The sequence below is a fragment of the Rhincodon typus genome, chromosome 16, assembly GCF_021869965.1.
Source record: "Rhincodon typus isolate 14 chromosome 16, sRhiTyp1.1, whole genome shotgun sequence".
NCBI classification, from domain to species: Eukaryota; Metazoa; Chordata; class Chondrichthyes; order Orectolobiformes; family Rhincodontidae; genus Rhincodon; species Rhincodon typus.
In genome coordinates, this window is record NC_063347.1 from 14,721,604 (window position 1) to 14,745,983 (window position 24,380).

The window sequence follows — 24,380 nt, forward strand, 5'->3', positions numbered from 1 at the left end:
ACCTGTTGGACTATAGTCTGGTGTCATGTAACTTTTGACCATTTCAACCTTTGACCATGGGTGACTGAAAACCAACAGGCAGCCTTGAATATCATAATTTCCCTACTACAGAAAGATACTTAGCAGTAAATTCCACATAGAATCACAGAATCCCAACAGCATTAAAGCAGGCCTTTCAACCCATCGAGGCCACATTGAGCATCCAAACAGAATCCAATCTAGACACACCCCCATGCCCTATCCTGGAACCATGCATTTCCCATGGTTAATCCACCTAGCCTGAAAATCCCTGGACACTACGGACAATCCACCGAACCGGACTGCGGAAGAAAACCGGAGCATTCGGAGGAAACCCATGTGACTAATGTGCAAACTCCACACAGACAGTCAGAGTATGAAATCGAACTTGGGTCCGTGGCGCTGAGGCAGCAGTACTAACCACTGAGCCACTGTGCCACTCCTCCACAGGAGCCAGTGAAAACTTCTTGAATGCTACTTTCCACTAATTTGTGCAAGGCTTTAATTTTTAGTTTACAAAAATGCATTTTAACATCAAAAAGATATTATTTCAGAAAGCAGCAATATGAGAGCACCAGGGCAAAAACTGAAAGAAACCAAGCAAGAAAAATGAATGGCTGTAAAGATATCCAACAAGAATATGAGGAAGTGGTGATGGAGAGGATGGTTGGGGCAGGCAAACAGAGACTTGAGAGGCCAGAAGGAATAGAAAGGAGGAAAATTAGGGTAGATAAAAAGGAGAGTGACAAGATGACATTAAAATTGGAAGTGCTTTATTCACACCAACACTGCAGCTGTCTAAAAGAAGAGAGAATGATTTAATGATAGTTAGTGTGCCTTGTGCTATGTAATCTTAAATGAAAGGAAAGAGGGTCAGCACAAAAGTTCTTTGAATCTGCAAGACATATTCTTTTTAGTGGGAACATAAAACACCTAGGATTTGCAGAGTGACATGTATAGTGGGTAAATATATATTATGCAACAGTTAGAGTAAAACAACTGATTTGATATGAACAGCATTTTTCACCCCTGTATCCAAGGATGTGCTGGCACTGGAGGGTGTCCAGTGTACAAGAATGTTCCTGGGGATGCATGGTCTGTCATATGAGGAGTGGTTGAGAACGCTAGTCTGTACTCGATGAAGTTTAGAAGGATGAGGCGGAGGGATCTCATTGAAACTTACAGAATACTGAGAGGTCTGAATTGAGTGGACATGGAGACGATGTTTCTCCTAGTAGGAGAAACTGTGACCTAAGGGCACTGCCTCAGAGTGAATGGACAACCCTTTAGAACTGAGATAAGGAGGAATTTCTTCAGCCAGAGGATCAAGGGTCACAGGAGAAGGGAGGAGCATGGTGTTGAGAAGCATATCAGCCATGATGGAATGGCAGAACAGACTCAATGAGCCAAATGGCCTAATTCTTCTTCAGTATCTTATCCTCTTATGACATGTATTTTCGTGCTTTTTTGGTTCTGATGTGAACTTAAATGACCATTAAAAGACAGTTCATCACCAAAAACACGTAATTACAATAAATGCTGGAAATGAACTTTTGACATTCTGGGAGCAGCATCAGGCATAACCAAAAATGAGGCGTCAGCCTGGTGAACCTACCAAACAGGATTACTTGCATGTCAAACAGCATAAGCAGCAAATGAGAGACAAAGCGAAGCAATCCCACCACCAACAGATCAGATCTAAGTTCTGCAGTTCTGCCATATACAGTCCTGAATGGTGGTGGACAATCAAACAACTTACTGGAGGAGGAGGCTTCACAAATATCTCCATCCTCAATGATGAGAGGGCCCAGCACATCATTCAAAAGACAAGGCTGAAGCATTCACAACAATCTTCAGCCAGAAGTGTTGCAGGATGATCCGTCTTTGGCTTCCTCCAGTCGTCCTCAGCATCACAGACGCCAGGCTTCAGCCAATTCAATTCATGCCACATGATATCAAGAAATGGTTGAAGGCACTGAATAGTGCAAAGGCTTTTGACCGAGAAAACTTCCAGCAATAGTACTGAAAACTTGTGCTTCAGCCCTGCTGCAATCTATTCTGGTACAGCTACGAAACTGGCATCTCCCTGACAGTGCGGAAAATTGCCCAGGTATGTCCTGCACACAAAAAAAAACAGGACAAATCCAACCTGCCAATTACCGTCCATCAGTCTATTCTCAACCAAGAAAGATGGAAGGTGTTATCAACATGTTATCAAGCAGCACCTGCTCAGGAGTAACCTGCTCACCGACACCTAGTTCGGGCTTTTCAGCTTCTGACCTCATTATAAGCTTAGTTACAACGTGGACAAAACTGCTGAAATCCAGAGGTGAAGCGAGGGTCACAACCTTGATATCAAGGTTGCATTTGACAGACTGTGGCATCAAGGAGCTCTGGCAAAACTGGATTCAATGGGAATCAGGGAAAAAACACTCCAATGGTTGGACGTCATTCATGTCAGCTCCAGGACATTTCTGCTGGACTTCTTCAGAGTAGATATTTTCTAATCAATTCAGAGATGTTATTGCAGACAGGCAGAAGTCTAAAAATTGCCCCTTGGCAATCAGCGGTGTTACCATCACTGGATCCCTCCACTATCAACATTCTGAGGGTTACTGTTGACCTGCAATGGGATTGGACTCACCATAAGAACAGAGTAGCTACAAGAGCAGGTCAGAGGCTAGATACTGTAGCAAGTACCTCATCTCCTGACTCCCCAAAGCCTGTCCACCATCTATGGAGGCACAAGTCAGGAATGTGATGAAATACTTCCACTTGCCTGGATGAGTGCAGCTCCAATAACACTCAAGAAGCTTAACACCATCCAGGACAAAGCAGCTGATTTGACTGGCTCCACTTCTACAAACATTCAGTCACTCCACCACTGACATTCAGTAGCCTTGTATTGTAGAAATTTGCCAAAGATCCTAAGACAAAACCATTTTAATCCATGACCAATTCCATCCAGAAAGACAAGGGGAGCAGGTATATAGACACACCAACATCTGTTCCCCTCCAAGCCACTCATCAATCTGACTTGGAAATAGATCACCATTCCTTCACTGTCACTGGGTCAAAAATCCTGGAATTCCCTCCTTAATTGAACTGTGAGTCTACCTACAGCACGTGGACTGCAGCAGTTCAAGAAGGCAACTCACCACTATCTTCTCAAAGGCAATTAGGGACAGTCAATAACTGCTGACCCAGGCGGTGACGCACATGTCCCAGGAATAATTTTTTTAAAAACTGAAATGTTAACTCCATTTCCCTCTGTAGATGCTGGTTGACCTGCTCAACGTTTCCAGAATTTTCTGTTCATTTTCAGATTTTCAGCATCTGCAGTATTTTATTTTGTTTTAGAGTTCAATTACAATTAATGGTTTTTGCAATTTTGATATTCTTTTCCTTTACATGATGAATGCATTATCACCAATTTGCTCAAGTCCTTCACCTCCAATTGTAGTGCCTGCAAGTTGAGTAAAACATTCCTGGTAACTAAGAATTGGATGTTTCCCTGGTGTAGCCAAAACTTTAAACTCTCAAATTCAGCATAGTGGTAGAGAACAGGTGTCGCCATCCATCGGTCTTCTCCACCAAATTGTACACTATCTAGGATTATCACTAAGGGCAAAGATAGCACTAGATTTTTTTCCTTTTCCACTACAAGTTGCTTCTTCAAAACCCTCTCCTCTTCCCTCTCTGTTTCAATTCAAGGTAGTATGAGCTCATATAGGCCTTTTTTTGGTAGCCCCAATTCTCATCTTTCCCCATTCTACCTCTTGTTCAGTCCTTTCCAAGTTCAATCTCATCTATACGATATAGCTCCTATTTCTTCAACTATTCCGACTAAACTCCTGACCACCCAACTTCTGTTGCTTGACAGGTGAATTGATTTAACTGACTTATCATATTAGAAAGGCAAAAACAATATCAACATGATGTTCCATGTTTATTTCTATCAATTCATCACCAGAAGCAGAAAATGTATACACTTGATGATGTCGAATTCCATCTGCAACTGTATCAGTATCGCCTCTCAGTTTTTTCATGCCCTCAGATTTATTTACTTTTCTTCATCATGCTGGAGGAAAATGCAAAAAGTTCCTTATCTTCAATACCCTCACTTTCAAAAACCAACCACTTCCCCAAAAGGAAAAAACAAAACACATCTTGGGCCAAGTTTTTGTCTGAACTTGGAAAAACCCAATCCATGTACTTGTGCAGCTTACAAAGCTTATTCAGTGTAACAACATTACTTGAAACAACTGATAAGGTATTTTGTGAAGAATGATCACTGGACTCAAAACGTTAACTTTGCTTTCTCTCCACAGATGCTGCCAGACTTTAGTTTCTCTCGCAAATTCTGTTTTTGTTTCAGATCTTCAGCATCTGCAGCTCTTTGTTTGAATTTTGTGATCAACTGATAATTTGTTCTTAATGTGCATTGTGGTACTCAATAACAAGGCAGTTGTTTCTGATTTTAAAAGAAAATGAAAGAACTAAGTGCTGATGCGTTCTGCTGTATCATTTATGTCTAGAACTTACAGAATCAGTTTAGTTGAAAAAGCACCATTGACATAAAAATATCAGCATCAATTTCCCTTGAAAATGACGTGTCATCAACCAAATGGCTTTAACTTGATCATAAAGATGATTATACACATCTGAATCAGTACCAAGTTACAAACATACAAACAAAGAACAAGAATAGGCCACTCGGCCCTTCGAACCTGCCAACTATTCAAGAATATCATTACTGGCTTGATATTAACCTCAATTCTACATTCCTGCACATCCCCAGTAATTTTTCATCCTCCTGGTAATCAAGAATCTACCTCTGCCCTAGAAGTACTTAAAGATTCTGCATCCACTGCTGTTTAAAGAGGGGAATTTCAAAGACTCAACACTCAGGTAAAATGTATCAGCATTCATCAAGGTGACTGGGTGTAGTAAAGTCATAGTACATTGATTTAACTGACTTATCCTATTGGAAAGGCAAAAACAACACAAACACTATGTTGCATGTTTATTCCTATCAATTCATTATCACAAGCAGAAATATATACACTTGCTGATGTTGAATTCTATCTTTAACTTTATCAATATCTCCTATCAGTTTCTTTGCGCCCTCAGAATTATTTAATTTACTTCATATCTGCAGATACCAATGCCTCTTGCACCACATCTGGATTAGAAGTCACCTTGTATGTGAAGGTGATCCGGGTGCGCCCACTCCTACCTCCATATCCAAATCATTGATATGCACAGTGAACATTGTGTGGTACTGAGCTATGTAGTTTCAGATCCAGAACATGTTCCATGTTGAATGAAAAGACAATGTGTGGGGTAATGTGGCAAGAGTAGCTACAACCGGGCTTGACGGGATATTGTGTAATTATCCCCACTCTTGATCATCTCAACTCAATAGTTGTCAGTACTGTCTGCTCTCTAACTCAGCTTTTTGAGCCAATTGAACCACAGCTCTAAATTAAAAATTAAATATTAGAGGATTAAAATAGTATATTTGAAGAGGAAAAAAAACAATGAAGTAGTAATTCAAGTCCATCAAGTAGTTTCTATTTCCAAAATTCTGAAATTAGTGACATGGTGAGAGTTTATGCTCACATCTTCAAACAGAGTAAATCATAAAACCCTAGTCAGAGATCTGCATCATTGACACAACCATCAGCACCAAATGCTTCCCAAAAGGTGGATGAAGGAAAACTTCATAAATGCATTTTGTCAAGACAGAGCATTACTTACCAAGCAACCTGTGTTGCTGGGCCTGCTGTCATTTCCAATGCCTCGTAATTGAAAGTCCCTGTAGTAGTGGGAGACTCTTCCATTATGACAGAGAAATCACTGCTCAGGCTGGTCGTACTTCCACGGTCTGTATGCGCTAACACGAATACTTGTTAAGCATCAAGTTCTGACATGTACACATTATACTGTTTTAGCCCACAGCATGCACCCTGTTTGTACCAGACCCATGTAAATTAAAGTTGCAACAAAGTTACTTCTGTGCTTTTTCAGGGACAGAGCTCAGTCATTCATGTTATCCATTCAGAGGAATCTTTTGAGTGTGAACTAGGAAAACACAGCCTTGAAGGTCTTCAAGCTTTTTTCCCCTTTGGATTAATTTTCTGGTATATGAAACTCTGAAGAAAACATTCTCTTCAGAAGCATCTATTCGTGAAATCATTAGCCAATCTCCTTATTCAAGGCTCAGGTCATGTCAGATGTCACAAATTTAAAAGAAACATTGTATGCACCTGATGGGATATTTTGTATTTTGTAGCCCTTATATTTAGATATTCTAATCAAGAATTAAGTCAAGCTAACTTGACATAATCTCATGGATTTGAGTACTTCCAATCTTTACAGAATGGTATATTCAGAATGTAAAATTTCTATTTTGCATTAGATTTATAGGAGCCACATTGGGAGGACTAAAAATACATGGTTAGTGTTAATACAGTGGATATAAGAAAACTTCCATCATTTACACAGCATCATCTCAAATGGGGGGAAAACTGCACTCCTGATAATAACATTATGAGAGCAACGTAAATACTATGGAGTACACCAAATTCTCACTGATAACTGAAAAAGTGTTTACCATCTCACTGTAAGTGACATTCAAACCTAAGCACTTGATGTAAAGAATAAGCCTGTTAGGGAAACACAGATGCAGCGTTTTCTTTTTGTCCCAAATCATTTTGATATTCTGTCTGACCAAATCATATTTGAACTACAGCCCACTGAATGAAGAAAAACAGCAAGACGATTGCAATTCAATTAAACTGGACTGAGTTGCTGATAGTAATCTCCAAATTATTGGGTTTTAAAAAAAGCTGTATTTCATTCAATGAAAAGACCTGATTCAGTTATATAAAGTGCAACACTTCAAATTCAACAGTCTAAACACAAACTGACTTGATAAAACAATGGATCATATCATATGTAGAGCAGAGGAGACAATGCAAGTCTGGACATCTAACAGATCACAAATACATATGAAACAGGAAGATTGCCAATGTGGATTCCTTAAGTTCCTGGACTGAGTTTTTTCTATTTCAGTTTTATTTCGATAAATGCATATATACAATGTGATCAGGGTCACAAAATGCACCTAAGCCAAATGTGTCTTCTACACCTCCTTAAAATGGATTTCAAGTTCAAATCACTCCATTTAGGGGTGGTGGGCATTGGATGGGGGTCTGGGAAATACATTGTTTCTTAATTGTTGTGTCAAAATGTGTGGGTGGACTAAAAATTCTAAACATTATTTGCCAATCACTTTCTTCAATAAAAGCTTACAGTGTTAATGCTAATCTTTTCAGGCATCTTTCCATGACAAGAGCATATCACAGAGCCTTTCACGGCAGTAAATGGATTCGGGAGAAGTTACTGAATAATTGAACTCCAACATGTGCGGTATGAAAACCAATATATTTATTAATACCTTTACTGGATACAGAATTAATATATTTTTAAAGGATATATATAAGCCATGTGAGGCTGGGTTATATAATGCATCAAAGATTGGCAGATTATTATTGTTTTCAAGAAGTCTGATCGTGGCAGTGATTGAAGAGAACGGCAATTCCGCGTCAGTTCTATAGATGGGAAGTATTTGTCCTTCGGATGATGCTAGCTTTTTTTAAAAAAAAAACAAACTATTCATTTATTTAATAAAAAAAAACCTCCTCTGTAGAGTTCCACAGACAATTTCTATTTCAGAAATCAGTGAAGTGGACTCATCAGCGGACACAAAGGTTACTCCATGCATATTACCAGTGATTCTGTAATTGTTCAGTTTATAAAAGGATCGAGAATTAACTGATTTCAGCACCTGGCTCTTCTCAGTCACACTACAGAAAATTCAGTGGTAAAATCTTCTTTCCAATCCATGCCTTATATAAGTCACATCACAGAAAATATAATGGTAAAAATCTTAAGACTCATTTAGTCACAGAGTCTTGGGGTTGCACTTTTTGTTTTCTTTATTCATTCACAGGTTGAGGGAGTCACTGGCTGGGCAGCATTTATTGCCCATTCCTAATTGCCCAGAGGGCAGCTGAGTGTCAACTAATTGCTGTGGGTCTGGAGTCACATGTAGGCCAGACCAGGTAAGGATGGCAGGTTCCTTCCCTATAGGACATTAGTCAACCAGATGGGTTTTTCCTGACAATCGACAATGGATTCACGGTCATCATTAGATTCTCAATTCCAGATATTTACTGAATTCAAATTCCACCATCTGCCATGGCAGGATTCGAAGCTGGGTCCCCAGAATGTTATCGGGGTTTCTGGATTAACAGTCCAACGATACCAGTAGGCCATTGCCTCCCCATCATGGAAACAGATCCTTTAGTGCAACCACCCTCTGCGTGAAAAAGTTAGCCCTTAAGTTTCCTTCCCCTGTCACCTTAAACTTATACCCTCTAGTTTTGGACTCCCCTACCCTGGGAAAAGGACTTGGGCTATTCACCCTATCCATGTCCCTCATGATTTTACAAACCTCTCTAAGGTCACCCCTCAGCCTTTAATACTCTAGGGAAAATAGCCCCAGCCTATTCAACCTCTCCCTATACCTCAAATTCTCTAAGCCCTGCAACATCCTTGTAAATCTTCTATGCACACTTTCAAGTTTAACAACATCTTTCCTATAGCCAGGAGACAAAGAATTGAATGCAGTACTCCAAAAGTGGCCTAACCAATGTCCTGTACAACTGCAACATGACATCCCAATTCCTGTACTCAATGCACTGAGTCCTACTCTGATTTGCCTTACCAAAATGCAACACCTCACATTTATCCAAATTAAGCTCCAACTGCCACACCTTGGCCCGTCGCCCATCTGATAAAGGTCCCGTTTTATTATGAGATAACTTTCTTCTATGTCCACTACACCAACACTTTTGGTGTCGTCTGCAAACTTATTAAGGATACCTCATATTTCACATCCAAATAATTTCTATGAATGACAAAAACAGTGAACTCAGTGCCAATCCTTGCGGAACACCGCTGGTCGCAGGCCTCCACTCTGAAAAACAACCCACTACCACCACCCTCTGGCTCCTACCTTCAAGCCAATTTTGTATCCAAATGGCTAGTTTTTCCTGGATTACATGTGATCTAACCTTGCAAACCAGTCTATCATATGCAACCTTCTCGAACATCTTGCTAAAGTTCATGTAGACAACATCCACCGCTCTGCCTTCACCAATCTTGTGTTACTTCTTCATAAAAACTCAATCAACTTAGTGAGACATGATTTCCTGCGCATAAAGCCATGTTGACTATCCCTAATCAGTAGTTGCCTTTCAAAATACACGTAGATCCTGTCCCTCAGAATCCCTTCCAACACTGATGTCAGCCTCACCGATCTATTGTTCTCTGGCTTTTCCTTGCTACCTGTCTTAAATAACGGCACCACATTAGCCACCCTCCAGTCTTTCGGCACCTCGCCCGTGGCTATCAATGATACAAATATCTCAATGTTTCATTTTCCAAGAACTCTAGTCAGTGCCTTGTGATTGCAAAATTCGACTTCTATCACAACATCTTGGTTGAATGTGTGGAGAAAATGATTACTAAAGGTAGTAGAAACAATTATACTACATTTAAACATGCATGGGTATCTGGCTTCATTTATTTTCACCTTCCAGCAATCCACTGTGACTTGCAACATACAGCAAAGACCTCTATCACATTCACTGCTATGTTCCAGTTATTCTGTAACTTGTCAGCCTATACAAATTTTGTAACTGTGCAGATGTCAAATCATTTCTGGCATTTCCTGGTACAAGGAATGCATTAGATTTCTGAATAAAGAAGTGTACAGCTCTAATCTAGACCATAAGAAGCTGCTTCTCTTTAGATTTAGAAGGATGTGGGGAGTAGTTGTACTTACCTAGTAGACAGAGATCTTCTATTGGGAACTGAGCTTCTTTATAGTGTGCGGCCTTTCTTCTGCAAGGGAAAATGTACATTCACACATAGCAAAAGGACTGGAGATTTTACTTCTTTGGCTCACAAAAGCAAATTTACACAGATCTGTTCAAAACTTTTTTCATGATGAACCCCACAATTATAGCAAAGATAAACACTTTATGGAATGTGGAAATGGACATGTTGGAAGGAAGCAGGTAAATTCAAGTCTCACGGACAGCACTGCAAATAGTGTTTCACAAAATCATGTGATGATTTCACTCATATTTACGACATGCATTGATCTGGACTTAACGATTGAGGGTGAAAAATAGGATTAGATTAGGGTTAGGGCTACAGTTGGTGTCACAAGGCAATATTCAGCAGATTCTGAGAAGTGGGTAAGAAATCTGAAGAGCTGTAAGGCTGTGCAATAAATTAGAAACTGAAACATTTTTTTCCAAACATACTTCATGTTTTGATATTATGAATCAAATTTAGGTGTTTTTGGATACCTACTTGAACCATGGATACAACCCTCAAGACAGCAGAAGAGAAAGAGTCAGTCATAGAAAGGGAAAGAATAAGAACAAAAAAAAGTATGCATAATTCAAAACTATAAACGTGATATGGAGAAAACATTTTTCTGCTTACCTACCTTATGGAAATATTTAAATATGATCAACTTCTGGAAAATTAGAAATTAGCTTCCTACTTCAGGGCATTTTTTCAATATGAAACCCTGCTACTAACAGCATTAAGCACCTCCTGCTGGGTGGGTCAATAAAGAAAGTAAAGTACTAGCAGAAGGCTAGTTGTATAGCAGATGTTGCATTATTAAATATTCATCTCTTGTTGCTATTACATCATAACCACTGAGTGGCGATATAGCCAGATTCTCTCCCCTCCAACCTGCTTTCTTCCATTATAATCACAGTATAAATTTCTACAGTGATCTCTTCTACATGAATGTAATATATGACAGCCACATTTGGAATTAAAGCTCAGCTCCTATCTCCCAAATATTTTCCAATCTTCTTCCAAGATTGTATTAATCTGCTGCTAATATTGCTAGACTTTTGACTGTCGGGTCATACTTATTGCTCCAAGATGTTTTCAGACTTTCCTTCCATGAAGTGGAACATTCTGTTCACACAAGGTAAGCAATATGTCACTGAGAATCAACAATTTGCACCTCTTAACACAATAAGCATCCCAAGGCACCTTGCATGGTGAGAGACAGATGTCAAGTTAGGAGAGAAACTAAAAATACAGACGAAGATTATGCAGCAACTTTTCAAGGCAGGAAGAGAAGCAGTAAGTCAAGAGATTTTGGGAAAGAGTTCAAAAAGAATAGGAAGGAGAGGCAGAACTCCATCTGAGGTTGCAGTTGGTGGAAAAGACTGGGGAAGACTAAATGTAAATAGGGTCAAGAACACGAAGGGATTTTGTGAATAAAGCTTTTGAAATCAGTATTATTGGGTGGGGCTTAAATAAGCGGTGATGATTGGCAAGAATATGGTGAAGGGAGACAAGAATCCATTGCAGCACAGGAGGTGGAGATTTGGATTGATTAGAAATTCAGGAGCCTGACAAGGCAGTATAGAGAGAAGTAAGGCGCAGAGGTCATGAAAACATAAAAATAAAGATTTCGGCAGCGGCAGAAGGGTGCTTTAAGGGCAGAAATGGGTAATGTTACAGATTTTGAAGTGAGTTCTCTTGTTAATGGATAAGGTAAAGGACTTGAATTTAACCTCTGCACCAAACACTAAAGTTATGTAACATTTGATGCAATCTAAGAGAAGGAAGTGAACAAAGGTCAGATTCTCACAGGAACTAAATTGATATATATTTGGTTTTCCTAATATAAGGCAAATTAGCTGTGAAAACTAATTTGGAGAATATTAATGACCATTTGAGACCACTATCTAATTCTCTGGTTTAAAAAAAAAAATCAACTAACTCTTGTACCTGCCAAACACTTTGCCAAAACACAACTCAGTTGGTACCACTACATGAATGCTTAAAAGGGGAGGCAACATGTAATCAATGGATCTAAGCAAAACCACAACCAATGGATTAGATTAAAGTTCTCAAGTCCTGTCACATCTAACTTAGTAAAAGAGGTTCCACAAATATCCTTATCCTCAATGACGGGGAGTCCAGCAAATCAGTGCAAAAGACAAGGTTCAAGTGTTTGTAAGCAGCTTCAGCCTGAACTGTCAATCAGATGATCCATCTTGGCCTCATGCTGAGATCCCCAGCATCACAGATGCCCGTCTTCAGGCAATATTATCTACTCAGGAGAGACTGAATAGACTGGGATTATACTCATTGGAATTCAGAAAAATGAGGGGAGATCTTATAGAAACATATAAGATTATGAAGGGAATAGATAAGGTGGAGGCAGGGAGGTGGTTTCCGCTAGCAGGTGAAACTAGGACTAGAGGGCATCGCCTCAAAACAAAGGGAAGCAGATGTAGGACTGAGGTCAGGAGGAACTTCTTCACCCAAAGGGTTGTGAATCTGTGGAATTCCCTGACCAGTGAAGCGGTTGAAGCTACCTCGCTGAATGTTTTTAAGACAAGGCTAGATAACTTTTTGAACAGTAAAAGAATTAAGGGTTACAGTGAGTTAGCGGGAAGTGGAGCTGAGTCTCAAAAAGATCAGCCATGATCTTATTAAATGGCAGAGCAGGCTCGAGGGGCCAGATAGCCTACTCCTGCTCCTAGTTCTTAAGTACCACATGACATCAAGGAATAGTTGAAAGCACTGGATACAGCAAAATTTAAGGGCCCCAACAACATCACAATAACAGTTTTGATGACATCAGCCTCAGAACCAGCTGTCTCCCTAGCCAAGCTCATCCATCCAACAATGTAGAAATGCTCTAGTATATGCTGTTCACAAAAAGCAGCACAAATCTAATCTAATCGATTACTGTCCCGTTCATTTATTCTAGATTATTAGCAATGCTAATCAAGTGAAATTTATTCAGCAATAAAATACTTAATGATACTCTATTGGGTTCTATTAGGGTCCTCTGGTTCTAAATCGCATTGAGGCTTTGGTGTAAACATGGGCAAAAGAATTGAACTGAAGACACAACATCAAAGTGACTGCCCTCAATCTTAGGCATATTTTGAACAAGTGTGGCATCAGTGGAAACAATGGTCAATGGGAATCAAGGGGAAAACTCTCCACTGGTTGGAGTCATATCTAGTACAGTAAAAGATGGTTGCACTTGCCTTTGTTTCTCAGTACCAGCACAATGCTACAGCATCTCTTCAATGAATTATCCTAAAAGGAACTATCTTGTGTTGCTTCATCAAAGACCTTTGATCCATCATTTGCTCAGAGGTGGGGTTGTTCCCTTAAGATGACAGCACCACGTTCAATCTCATTTTTGTCTCATCGGATACTGAAATAGGGCTTGGACCAATATCTGGCAGTTACTGGTGGTGTCTAACAAATACTGGTTAATTTTCAACGAGAGATAACCTAACCATCTCCCTTTGGTGATGCTGCTGCATCACCATCGCTGAATCCCGTACTATCAACATCATGGAGGGTTACATTGAGTAAAAAATAAACTGGACCAGGTTTTTAAATACTACAGCTAAACTACAGATCAAAGACTAGGGATTCTGTGGCATGTAACTTGCCTCTGGATTGCCAGATCCTGTTCACCATCAATAAGGCACAAGTAAGGAATGCAATGACAGTCTCACCATTTGCCATAATGAACGCAGTTCCAATAAATCTGAAGTGATTTGACACCGCCCAGGACAAAGCAACATACTTGACTGGCACCTGACCCACCACCTTTAACATTCATTTCAACCATTAGTGGTGCAGAATGCAACAGAGTGTACCAAATGCAGGATGAACCATACCAATTTAATCAGCCTCCAATATCATCTTCTAATCCATGACTTTCATCATTTAGAACACAAGGGCAGAATGGTAACAACAACACCTGCAAGTTCCCCTCCAAGCCACACACCATTTTGATCTGGAACTATATCGTCGGTCCATCACTGCGGCTGGTCAGAGACCTGACCCTCCTCTTCCAAACAGCACTGTGGTTAAACCTACATAAGGGACTTTGGTGGTTCATTGAAGGCAATTCACCACCGTCTTTTTGGAGGGATGGGCTGACCTTGCCAGCAATACTTAGATGCCATGAAAGAATGAAGCAAACTAATATGTGCCACAGGTTTCCTTGTTTGATTTGTTGCATTGCTTTCTTTACCTTTACTACTCTTGCTACAAAGCTGTTTTAATAGGTAAAGTGAAAGGCAAACCACGGCAAATGGATTTCTGTGCAGGCACTTCGGACTTTAAAAATACAGGCTAATGTGAAAAGCTAGAAACAGTTGAGGTCCAAAGAGGCTTGAGTGTCCCAAACAGTGATACAAGATAATCAAAAAATCTAATTGAACGGTGACCTTTATACTGAGGAGACTAGAATACAATATTCATGCTCCAGCTATACAAAGCACTTCTTAGTCCCAAGCTGGAGTACCACGAGAAGTCTTGGTGACTAAACCTTAGGAAGGATATACTGACATTGGAGTGAGAGCAGTGCAAGTTTACCAAAATGATACCCAGACTCCAAAAGTTAAATTATGAGGAGAGATTACACAAAACAGAGCTTCATTCACGAAGAATTTCTGAAGAAGGGTCTAGGCCCGAAACGTCAGCCTTCCTGCTCCTCTGATGCTGCTTGGCCTGCTGTGTTCATCCAGCTCTACACCCTGTTATCTCTTCATTCACGAAAGTTGGGGATTAAGGGGAAATTTGAGCACAGTTTTCAAGATATTAAGAGAAACACACAGGTATAAATTATTTTGCAGCTTATTGGTAGGAAAGGTTTTTAAGGTTAGGTAGGCATAGTCTAAATGTTAGAGGCAGGCCTTTAAAGGAGTACACTAGGAAAATTTCTACACACAAAGGATGGTATATTTAGAATTGTCTGCCAGAAACAATAATTGATGCCATGTGTATTAGTAATGGAGAATAATATATTTTGGTTAACCAGATATTGATAGAGGTGGGGCAAAAGAAAGTTTATGGATTTAGGTCACACATCAGAAATACTTCACTGACTTAACAAATAGGCTTGCGAGGCTGAATGCCTACTTCTGTTCCTTTTATCATTGCAGCATGTGTTTGTTGATTTCTCTTTACACTAATCCTGCAAAAAAAAAAAACTCCTACCTGGGTTTCTTTATTGCAGAGAATTCTTCTGAGGTGATGTGCTTCAAAAAATTGAAGCAGAAGAAGAAAATCTGAAAATAACGGAAATTTGTTTTTAGATTTCAGGATCCCTTGTGCGATCCCCCACAACTGCTCAACAACACAATCCCAGCTTTGAGAATGCAAGGCTATACACACTGATGTATTCAAAAATAATTCAATATACAGAACAAAAACTGCTTTATATCTAGAACGTTCCTCAAAATTGGCTTCCTCACAATTACAAAGCTCCCCCCCAAAACTTTTTGCTGAAAATAAATCAGGTTAAAAACAGACAATGCTGGAAATACACGGCAGGACTGCTACCACCTGGAAAGAGAAGTTCAATTTAATGCTTGAAAACCAATAATCCCGTTCTGTACTTCAGCATTTTCTGTTATTTATTTCTGATTTCCCACTGTTTTTGAATTTAATAATGCTGGTTTCCCACAGCAGGTGGCAGTATTGCACTATGTAAATTGTTCATGGAAATACTGCAAGTAGTGTAAAAGCACCATCTCGTGGTAGGATCCAGTTTTGCAAACAAGTTTTCACAATTTGACTAAATATCATCTAACGATGTACCATTCTTTTATCCTTAATGGAGGCAAAATTCAGACTTTTCCCTACATTCGCACACAATCAAAGAAAACCTAAAATTCCAAAATAAAGGTGAGCTGAATTCTGTGCTTACAAGAGATCCTTTATGCCATATATTCCAGGAGCAATTTTGCAAGCTACAGCAATATTCACAATGCAATGCACTGATGCTTTTTAAACTAATATAAATGTCTGCACGGCTGGTCATAGCATAAATCTTTATAAATCAACTAATTTTCAGCTTTACTGCAGTTAGGTTGATAAATACAATATGGTAGCAGATTATCAAACTAATCCTACATAACACTAAAATTGGGTAACCCAAAGCAGTCATGTAAATGTCATCTTTAATTAGCAATTTCTCCAGTTTTTGACTCACCTCCTCTCCCTTGCTGAGCCTATCGGCCAACATGTGCCTGCAAATAGAAATACAGATGACTGAACCTATGTAATGGGTTAAATTTGTCTGTAATGATGATACAAGTTACAGCAGAACGGTCAACTTCCCCTTCTTTAGATTATAACATTTTGACTAATTGGATGGGCTGAGTACTCAAATTCTGTTAACTAAAGTTTGAAAACTTATTTATAAAATGCATGGAAACCTCCTTGGATGGGAGTGCAGCTCATTAGGCGTCATCTACATATTCCAATGGCTAATTCTTCACCCTTTGCCTACCCCGAATTAAGTGGCTTGAGTGCTGGCCATTTCAGAGGGCAGTTAAAAATCAACATTACTGTGGGACTGGAGAACAATGAAGGCCAACCCAGATAAGGATGGCAGATTTCCTTTCCAAAAGGACATTAGCGATGCAGATAGGTTTTTACAACAGTTGACAATAGCCATCATGGTCACAATTACTGACAGCTGTTTTATATTCTAGATCTATGAATTGAATTTAAATTCCATCAACTACCACAGTGGGATTTGCACACCTGTCTCCAAATATTAGCCTGGGCTCCTAGATTACTTGTCTAGTGACAATACCACTATTTTTGATGTATAACTTGGACTTCAGTTAAAAGGTTTAATTTTAAAATCTTAAAAACAAAATACAGCTGTAACAAAATTCAGGTGGAACTGACTGGTAAAAATGAGCAGACACGTGGGCAAATGAAATTAAACTCAATTGTGAAGTGATATCATTTTTTTCCTACCAAAATGTGAGAACTATTATGTACTAAATGGCACAAATTTTAAAGGGGTGAAGGAAAAGGGAGGCTTGAGGCAGTACCTTTGAGGGTGGCAAAGACAAGATGAGAAAGTGCTTTATAAAAGTCACATGAGATCATTGCATTATTAACAGAGCCATAGGGCACAAGGAGGAAAGAAGGAAACTGTGCTAAACCTGTAAAAACTCTGATTAGACCTCAACATGAATAATGTGTTCCATTCTGGACGTACACTCTAGCAAGGATATCAAAGTCTCAGAGAAGAAACGGTATGGCTACCATGAGTGGGGACTTTTAAATTACGTGGTGAGACTGAGGAAGTATGATTTGATAAAAGTATTCCAAATCATGAACAGTTTTTGTTTTAGTAAATAAAGAAAAACGATTTCTGAAGACCAAAGAGTCAGTAACCAGAAGACACGATGTGAGATTATTGGCAAAAGAATCAGGGATTCTCAACATTCAAAAGCTATAAATATCAATTTGAAATAATTTACAGGACTAATAGAAAAGAACATGAGAATGGGACTAATCAGGCAGCTCTATCAACGTGCCTGCACAGACACGACGAACTGAATGAGCTCTGTTTGTGCTGTATTATTCTATGCTTTAAGCAAGAAATTTGACAGCTGTAAAACACAGAATATTAATATCTCAGAATTTCACAAAATCCTGCCAGACTGCACGAATGTTTTGCTTGCTCTGGAAAGCACATCATTAGATTTGTCACCTAATTACTGTGCTAACCCTGTTGTTATGAATACGAAACAAACTCACCCAAAAAGGAACCAATCGTAAGCAATGGTTAAATAAAGGATTTCCACAGGCTCCAAGCAAGTGTGAACAAGTCCATCCTGTAAGAAGCAAGTCGTGACACATTCATTTAATCTACGGAGGTGGTTCCAACTTACATTTTCAATAGAAACTTTCAAATCAACTAATCGGTAATTTAAATGTAAACTGAGAGAAGATCTACACAGATGAATCTCCAGGCTACATTCAGTGTTTTGCTGCTGTTTAGGAAGCAAGTTAAGCTAAACTAGTAAAAATTTGTTTTTGTCACCTTCAAAGATACTGTTCCAGGCCCCTCTTTTCCTGCACCCCTTTTAAAATTGTACCAATTAGTTCCTAATAGCTGTCCTCATTCCTCCTACCAAAACGTATTACTTCACACTTCTGGGTTGAATTTCATCTGCCACATATCTTTTGCCACAAACAACATACAAGTACAGATATGAATAGCCTTTAATCCCATCTCTGCCAATCTATAGCAACCTGATCAAAATATCCAGTTAGTTCTTAAATAATTACATTTTGCCTATTTTCCCCCACCTGGAAATGTAACTCACTTGCTGATCACTCAGTACGGAAAACCCTGTTGGATATAGCAATCAATTTGCCTTTCAGCAGTCTGAACCTATCCTACAGTCAATATTTAGTTCCATATACACATCTGTGACAATTCTCAGATGCATCCTCTGAGGGCTCTCTGAAAATTTTGTCTTGACACCAGAGTTTATGACTTACCAATATCAGTTGGTCATAGGCCAAGTGATTTGGTGAAGATTCCCAGTGCAATTCTATTGCTGCCTCTAGATTAGAGCCCTTTGTAAATGTTGTCAAATTACTCACAAAACGTTCAAGTGACAGTAGAGATGAATACAGACATAAAATCTTTCCTAAGGGAGGTCTTATACATGGAATAATCATGACAATTCAAGATTTATTCCCATTTAGTATCACTAAAGCACAGTTTCAGTTCATTTTATTTTGTCCCCTAAGTGCCTTATGATTTTTGGTTGCAAAGGACTGATGGATCACATTTATTGAGAATTATGGCATCTAGATTCAGACAGGCAAGAATTGAGGCTGGGAAGTGTTTTTTTTCCCCACTATCTGCAAGAACAGAAGTCAGGAAAAACAATGGAAGAAAATGAATGGGGAAAAAAATATTGTCACATCAATCTTGATTTAACTTTGAGTTTACAAAGTAAAACGCACTTAGATTTCTACATGACTGTCCACCATGAAAGTTTCGATGATAATACCTACAACTTAATTTTATTCAGTGACATAAAGTACACTTGGAAAGCAATGAGGGCTGTGTTAATTGAAATAGCCTGGGTAATTTCACGAAAAGGCACGACAGTGGACAGGCAACCATTAATATTTAAGGAGAAAATATGCGCACTGCATTCCTTTTGGAAGGAAGAACATGACAGGAAATGTGGCCCAACCATGGTAACAAAGGAAATAAAGGAGAATATTAGATCCAAAGAGGATTCATATAAAAGTTACTTGAAAAACTAGCAAGTCTGAGGACTGGGAGCAGTTTAGAATTTAGCAAAGGAATACCAAGAGGTTAATTATTAGGGGGAAAATGAAACATGAAGGTAACTTGCAAGAGGCAAAAGTAGACTACATAATATTCTATAAGCATGTTAAAAAATTAGTAGTCAAATGTCTTTAGTCATTTAGAGTCTGGACCAGGAGCATTGATAATAGATAACAAAAAAATGGCAGAGCAGCTCAACAACTATTTTAAGTGTCTTCTGTAAAAAAAAGCTTCCCAGAAATCCTAGGGAAAGAAGAGTCTCTGGAGAAGGAGGAATTAAATGATATTAAGATTAGTTTTTAAAATAAAGTGTTAGAGAAATTAGTGGGACTAAAAGCTGATAAAATGCCAGGCCCAGATAATCTACACCCCACGCTACTAAATGAAGTGGCCGTGGAAATAGTGGATGTATTGGTTGTCAGCTTCTAAAACTTTGCAGATTCTGAAACAATCCCAGCAGATCAGACGATAAAAATGCAAGGGGAGAAGGAAAAAGCCATGAATTACAGATTGGTTAGCCTCACATTGGTAGTAGGGAAAAAGCTGGACGGATGCAGCAACAGGACACTTAAAAATACAAATGGCATTATACAAAGTCAGCATGTATATATGAAAGGGAAATCGTCTTTGACGAACCTATTGTAGTTTTTGAAGACCTAACAATTGGAACAGATAACCCAACCAGTGGGTGTGATGTATTTGGATTTTCAGGAAGTTTCTAACAAAGTCCCACATTTGAACTTATTGTACAAAATCAAAGCATATGGAATTGTTGATAATATACCAGCTTGGATTGAAACTTGGTTGGCAGACAGCATATAAAGAGTAGGAATAAATGGTCAATTTTCTTAGTGAAAGGTAGAGACAAGTGGGGTACCAGAAGGATCAGTGCTTGGGCCCCAGCTATTCATAGAAAGAATATAACAGAAGTTCACCAGACTGATTCCTGGGATGGCAGATTCTCTGTACGGGGACAAATTTGGTTAACTGGTGGAGTCGTTTATATTCACTGGATTTAAGGAGAAATGGAGATCTCATCGAATTGTATAAAATTGACAGGGGTAGATTAGATTGGATGCAGGGATGATGTTTCCTCCAGCCAAAGTGTCCAGGGCAAATGGTCACAGTCTCAAGATACATAGTAGGCCATTTCAGACTGAGATAAAGGGAAATTTCTTCACTCAGAAGGTGGTAAACCTGTGGAATCCTCTGCCACAAAAGGTAGTGAGAGGAAGTCACTAATCTATTTAAGAAAGAAATAGATAGATTTTCTAGAGGCTAAAGGTGTCAAAGGGTATGGGGAGAGAATCAGAGAAAGGCATTAAGATAGAGGATCAGCCATGATCGTGCTGAATTGCAGGATGGGCTCAAAGCACCACACTCCCTACTTCTGTTCATATTTCCAATGCCATACATAATAGGAAATTCAAGAATGTCCACTTCCAACAGCTGTATTAGAATTGAGGACAAATGTTAATGGATTACTCAGTGCCCTTGGTAATGGAATAGAAAATCAATGATGATGACTACAGATAGCAATAATTTACACAAGGAGAAAAATCAAGGCATTTAATTTACTTCCTTTAGGAAAGCAGCGTGCAGGAAAAATTGATCGTGAAATTTTTGAAGATTGCACAATTCAATAGTAAATTCAAGATGGCAGCAGCAGGGCAGGAAGCATTTGGCCTCTGTGCCCATATGCTCCCACTGACCTGGCCAGCTGCATTCTTCTTTGTTTTATTTCTTCATTTCTCTTTTATATCAAAGTTCACCTTTTTCTCCTCTCTACGACTGCAAGGGAGGAAGCCAATTACGAAGGCCGGCTGCAGCAATAGCAGCACAGTGGACCCGTAAGTCCATTCCTCGTGGCCATATCGAAGGCTTCATCATCAGTAGGTCTGGCCTGTTCCTCCTTGCAGCAGTGCGGCAATTTCAGTGGTGGCAACATGGTGGTTTTGGTTCGTTCCTCACTTCCTCGTGGCCAGGCAGCAATGTGGTGGCTATGGACGGCGACTGAAGTGGTACAGCTTCAGCATCAGCAACTTGGTCGGTCCAATTTGTCCCTCCTTGCTATGGCGGCGATGGAGTGGCTTCGGTGTTGGCTTCAGTGATGGTAGTGTGGTGGGTCCAGTCTGGAAATCCTTGCTCTGGTAGCCTAAGGGGCGGCTTCAGTGGTGACGTCCCATAGATGCTTCAGAAACCCAGGAGCCGTGAGGGAGCAAAAGATGAACTTTGCCCTAACTTTGTTTTTTTCCATTACTTTCATAATTTCTGTTTTTAATTTCAATATAATTAAAATGGTGCTGTATTATGGCAACTTATCCACATCTCACTGGATTTTCATGAAGACGAGTGACAATAAATTGCTATTTTATACTAATTGGAATCAATAAAGCCGAATAACGTAAAACTAACCAGAGTGGTGAAGGGTTCAGAAATCAAAGTTGAAGTCTAGAAAATTACAAGTCCGGAAGGGAAGTCCAATGGGAATTTTCCACTCAAAAGGGCAATGATTTATTGAGTAAGTTGCCAGAGAAGCTGAAGCGGTAATTTAATTGGGTTTAACAATGTTAGGTATGATTCTGGAAAAGAGAGATTGATGGGTATAGTGAGATGTTGGATAAAGTAGGCTTGATTAATCATAGTGGGACTGTTTCATTGAGCAGAACGGTATCTGCTAATTCACAATTCTTATGCACAAAAAGACAAGGGTTAGGAATTTCAAGATAAGAAAGAAAGAGATTGAACAATGTTGCCCAATGAAGAAATAATCTCATGTAGCTCTAAGTAAAGAGTCTGAATATCCTTTACAGCTAAACTCAAGTTACATAGATAATGTTGAGCTCCTACTTCATTACAAATGCACAGACAATTACAGACACAAATGTTTTCTATCATTGGGTATGAATCTGGTATTGAGGGGAGGTGACCTGTTTCAGCACAGCCTATGCCCCATATCTGCTCTTTGAATGATTGTACTGTGTTATAAATCACCGCAGGATTTGACAGCAGATTCTATGATCATTATTTCACCTACTGTTTTCTTTTCTGAAAGAACTTTGATTATTTTAAAAAGGCAATGTTTATCTGTGACTTCCAACGTGGCCCCTCAGAACTGAAGTTCATGGAATCAAGATCTGAAGAAGGATAGGCTGTGTGTGAAATAGAACCCAATACCCTCCCTTTGAATAAATCAACAGCAATCACTCTTCAAACCAGCAATATTAAAAAAAAAACCTACAACAATACAAAAGCAGCTGGGAAAACTTTAAGACAGCTAATTAATACTGAAGCAGCAATTAATTAAAAAAAATCTGATCTCTAATTTGACTAAATAAAGCTAAAAACTAAGTGATTGGTAGCTTACATATAACAACACTGCTTAGTAGAAACTAGCATTAGCGCTTTCAGAAATATTTAAAGGAGAAACAAAGTATTAGCATAAACACAACCACACTACCTATTGTTAGTGACTAACAGCCCCCATTAACAACTATTCACTCTCCTAGCCAGATCATTATCAACTCCTTTGTCTATCCAACTGCTCTTCTCTCTCTTTGGGCTCTATCCTATTGTTTACTCCCTAGTCCATCCCCCTCCCTACTTTCTGCATATAAACCTACATTTTCCCAGCCATGACAACAAGGTGTAGAGCTGGATGAACACAGCAGGCCAAGCAGCATCATAGGAGCAGAAAGGCTGACGTTTCGGGCCTAGACCCTTCATCTGATTCACCTTGTTCTCTCGGATTCTCCAGCATCTGCAGTTCCTACTATCTCTGATTCATTTTCCCAGCTATCATCAGTTCTGAAGAAGGGTCACCTGACCCGAAACATTAACTCTAATTTTTTCTTCACATGCTGCCAGACCTCCTGAGCTTTTCCAGCAACTTCTATTCTTGTTCCTAATTTACAGCATCCGCAGTTCTTTTGGTTTTTATTAGCATAAACATATAGGTAATTAAAACTCCGATTAAAAATATCCTGATAAATGCAAATTTGATTTTTTTTTGATGTTGCAATAACACTTACAGCTAAGAAAAGCTAAAAGAGCAGGTGCACTTACAGCCCACAGTGACAAACGAAGGAGAGAAATAAAGAGTGGAGTTCGATCCCAGCCAGAAATACAGTGCACTAACAAACCGCCGTCTCCTGTCCGAAGGAAGGAACAAAGATTAGAACAGGGCACTGACATCAAAGGTAAAATTTAGATAAGAAATTATAATTTAAATTCAAAGCGCCAGTTTCTGTACTAACGCTTAAGGATGACATTGTAACACACTGCACCACTCTGTCAGGAGACATGGTTTTTATCCTAGATCATATTAGCACTTTCAAATGAAATGTCAATCAAAATAAAAACTTACCATCTCGATTTATTGTATGAATAAGCAGCTTCAGGTAATTCTGGGTCTGTTGAACTAGATCCCAAGACTATATAAAGAAGTAACAAAACTAATGTTATCCTGACATTACTGGGAATACAGATGCACAAGTTTCGGACTTACATTTAGGATATAGGCTTGAGGAAATTTTCTACTGATAATCCAGTGGTTAAATGGCTAACTAAATTCCTGACATTTTGTAAGTACAAGTCGTAGGAATGTACTCTTTAAAGCACATATCTTTTGCCCAATGAGGTAATAAAAATACCGCAGTGCCTGTTTTCTGCCACTGGAGGAAGCTTCAACTCATTAGATGCTCTCTGGTGAAATAATCTGGTGTTACATTACTTTTTTAAAAAAAGAACAACAAAGTATCAAGAATTTATTTCTATGGATGCTCATGTCAAGTTTTACTGGCATGCTGATGATCAGCATTTAAAATTCTGGATTGACCGATACTTGACATGTAAACAGCTAAGGTCTTTACACCCACTGCTGCTCCTAAATAGTTTCATGGCACAAAGGACCTATTCAAAACCCTGATCCTTATTATTAAATAAATCCAAATTATCAAGTAACTTTCAATTATCATTTTTTTCTATTAGAGGTGCCCTTATATTGATGTAGAGCTGGATGAACACAGCAGGCTAAGCAGCATCATGGAGCAGGAAGGTTGACGTTTCGGGCCTAGAG

The 24,380-nt window shown here is 39.1% G+C and overlaps 1 protein-coding gene across 13 annotated transcripts in view; it reads right to left on the minus strand.

Moving 5' to 3' along the window:
* The window catches only part of mtmr14 (myotubularin related protein 14), an 87,753-nt gene that overhangs the window by 31,005 nt on the left and 32,368 nt on the right, over positions 1-24,380 (minus strand). For 10 of the 13 annotated variants that reach the window (XR_007263852.1, XR_002258147.2, XR_007263851.1 and 7 more), the window contains exons 10-16: positions 23,670-23,736; positions 23,369-23,454; positions 17,746-17,822; positions 16,175-16,211; positions 15,178-15,248; positions 9,938-9,996; positions 5,782-5,917 (exon numbers count right to left, since the gene is read on the minus strand). Coding sequence is in view for 9 of the 13 variants with exons in the window: in XM_048606210.1 (XP_048462167.1) it covers positions 5,782-5,917; positions 9,938-9,996; positions 15,178-15,248; positions 16,175-16,211; positions 17,746-17,822; positions 23,369-23,454; positions 23,670-23,736 (533 nt within the window). In the remaining 4 variants the exon portion in view is untranslated. The remainder of the gene's footprint in view (positions 1-5,781; positions 5,918-9,937; positions 9,997-15,177; positions 15,249-16,174; positions 16,212-17,745; positions 17,823-23,368; positions 23,455-23,669; positions 23,737-24,380) is intronic. The other 3 variants (XR_007263853.1, XM_048606213.1, XM_020511801.2) reach the window with 1 other exon arrangement.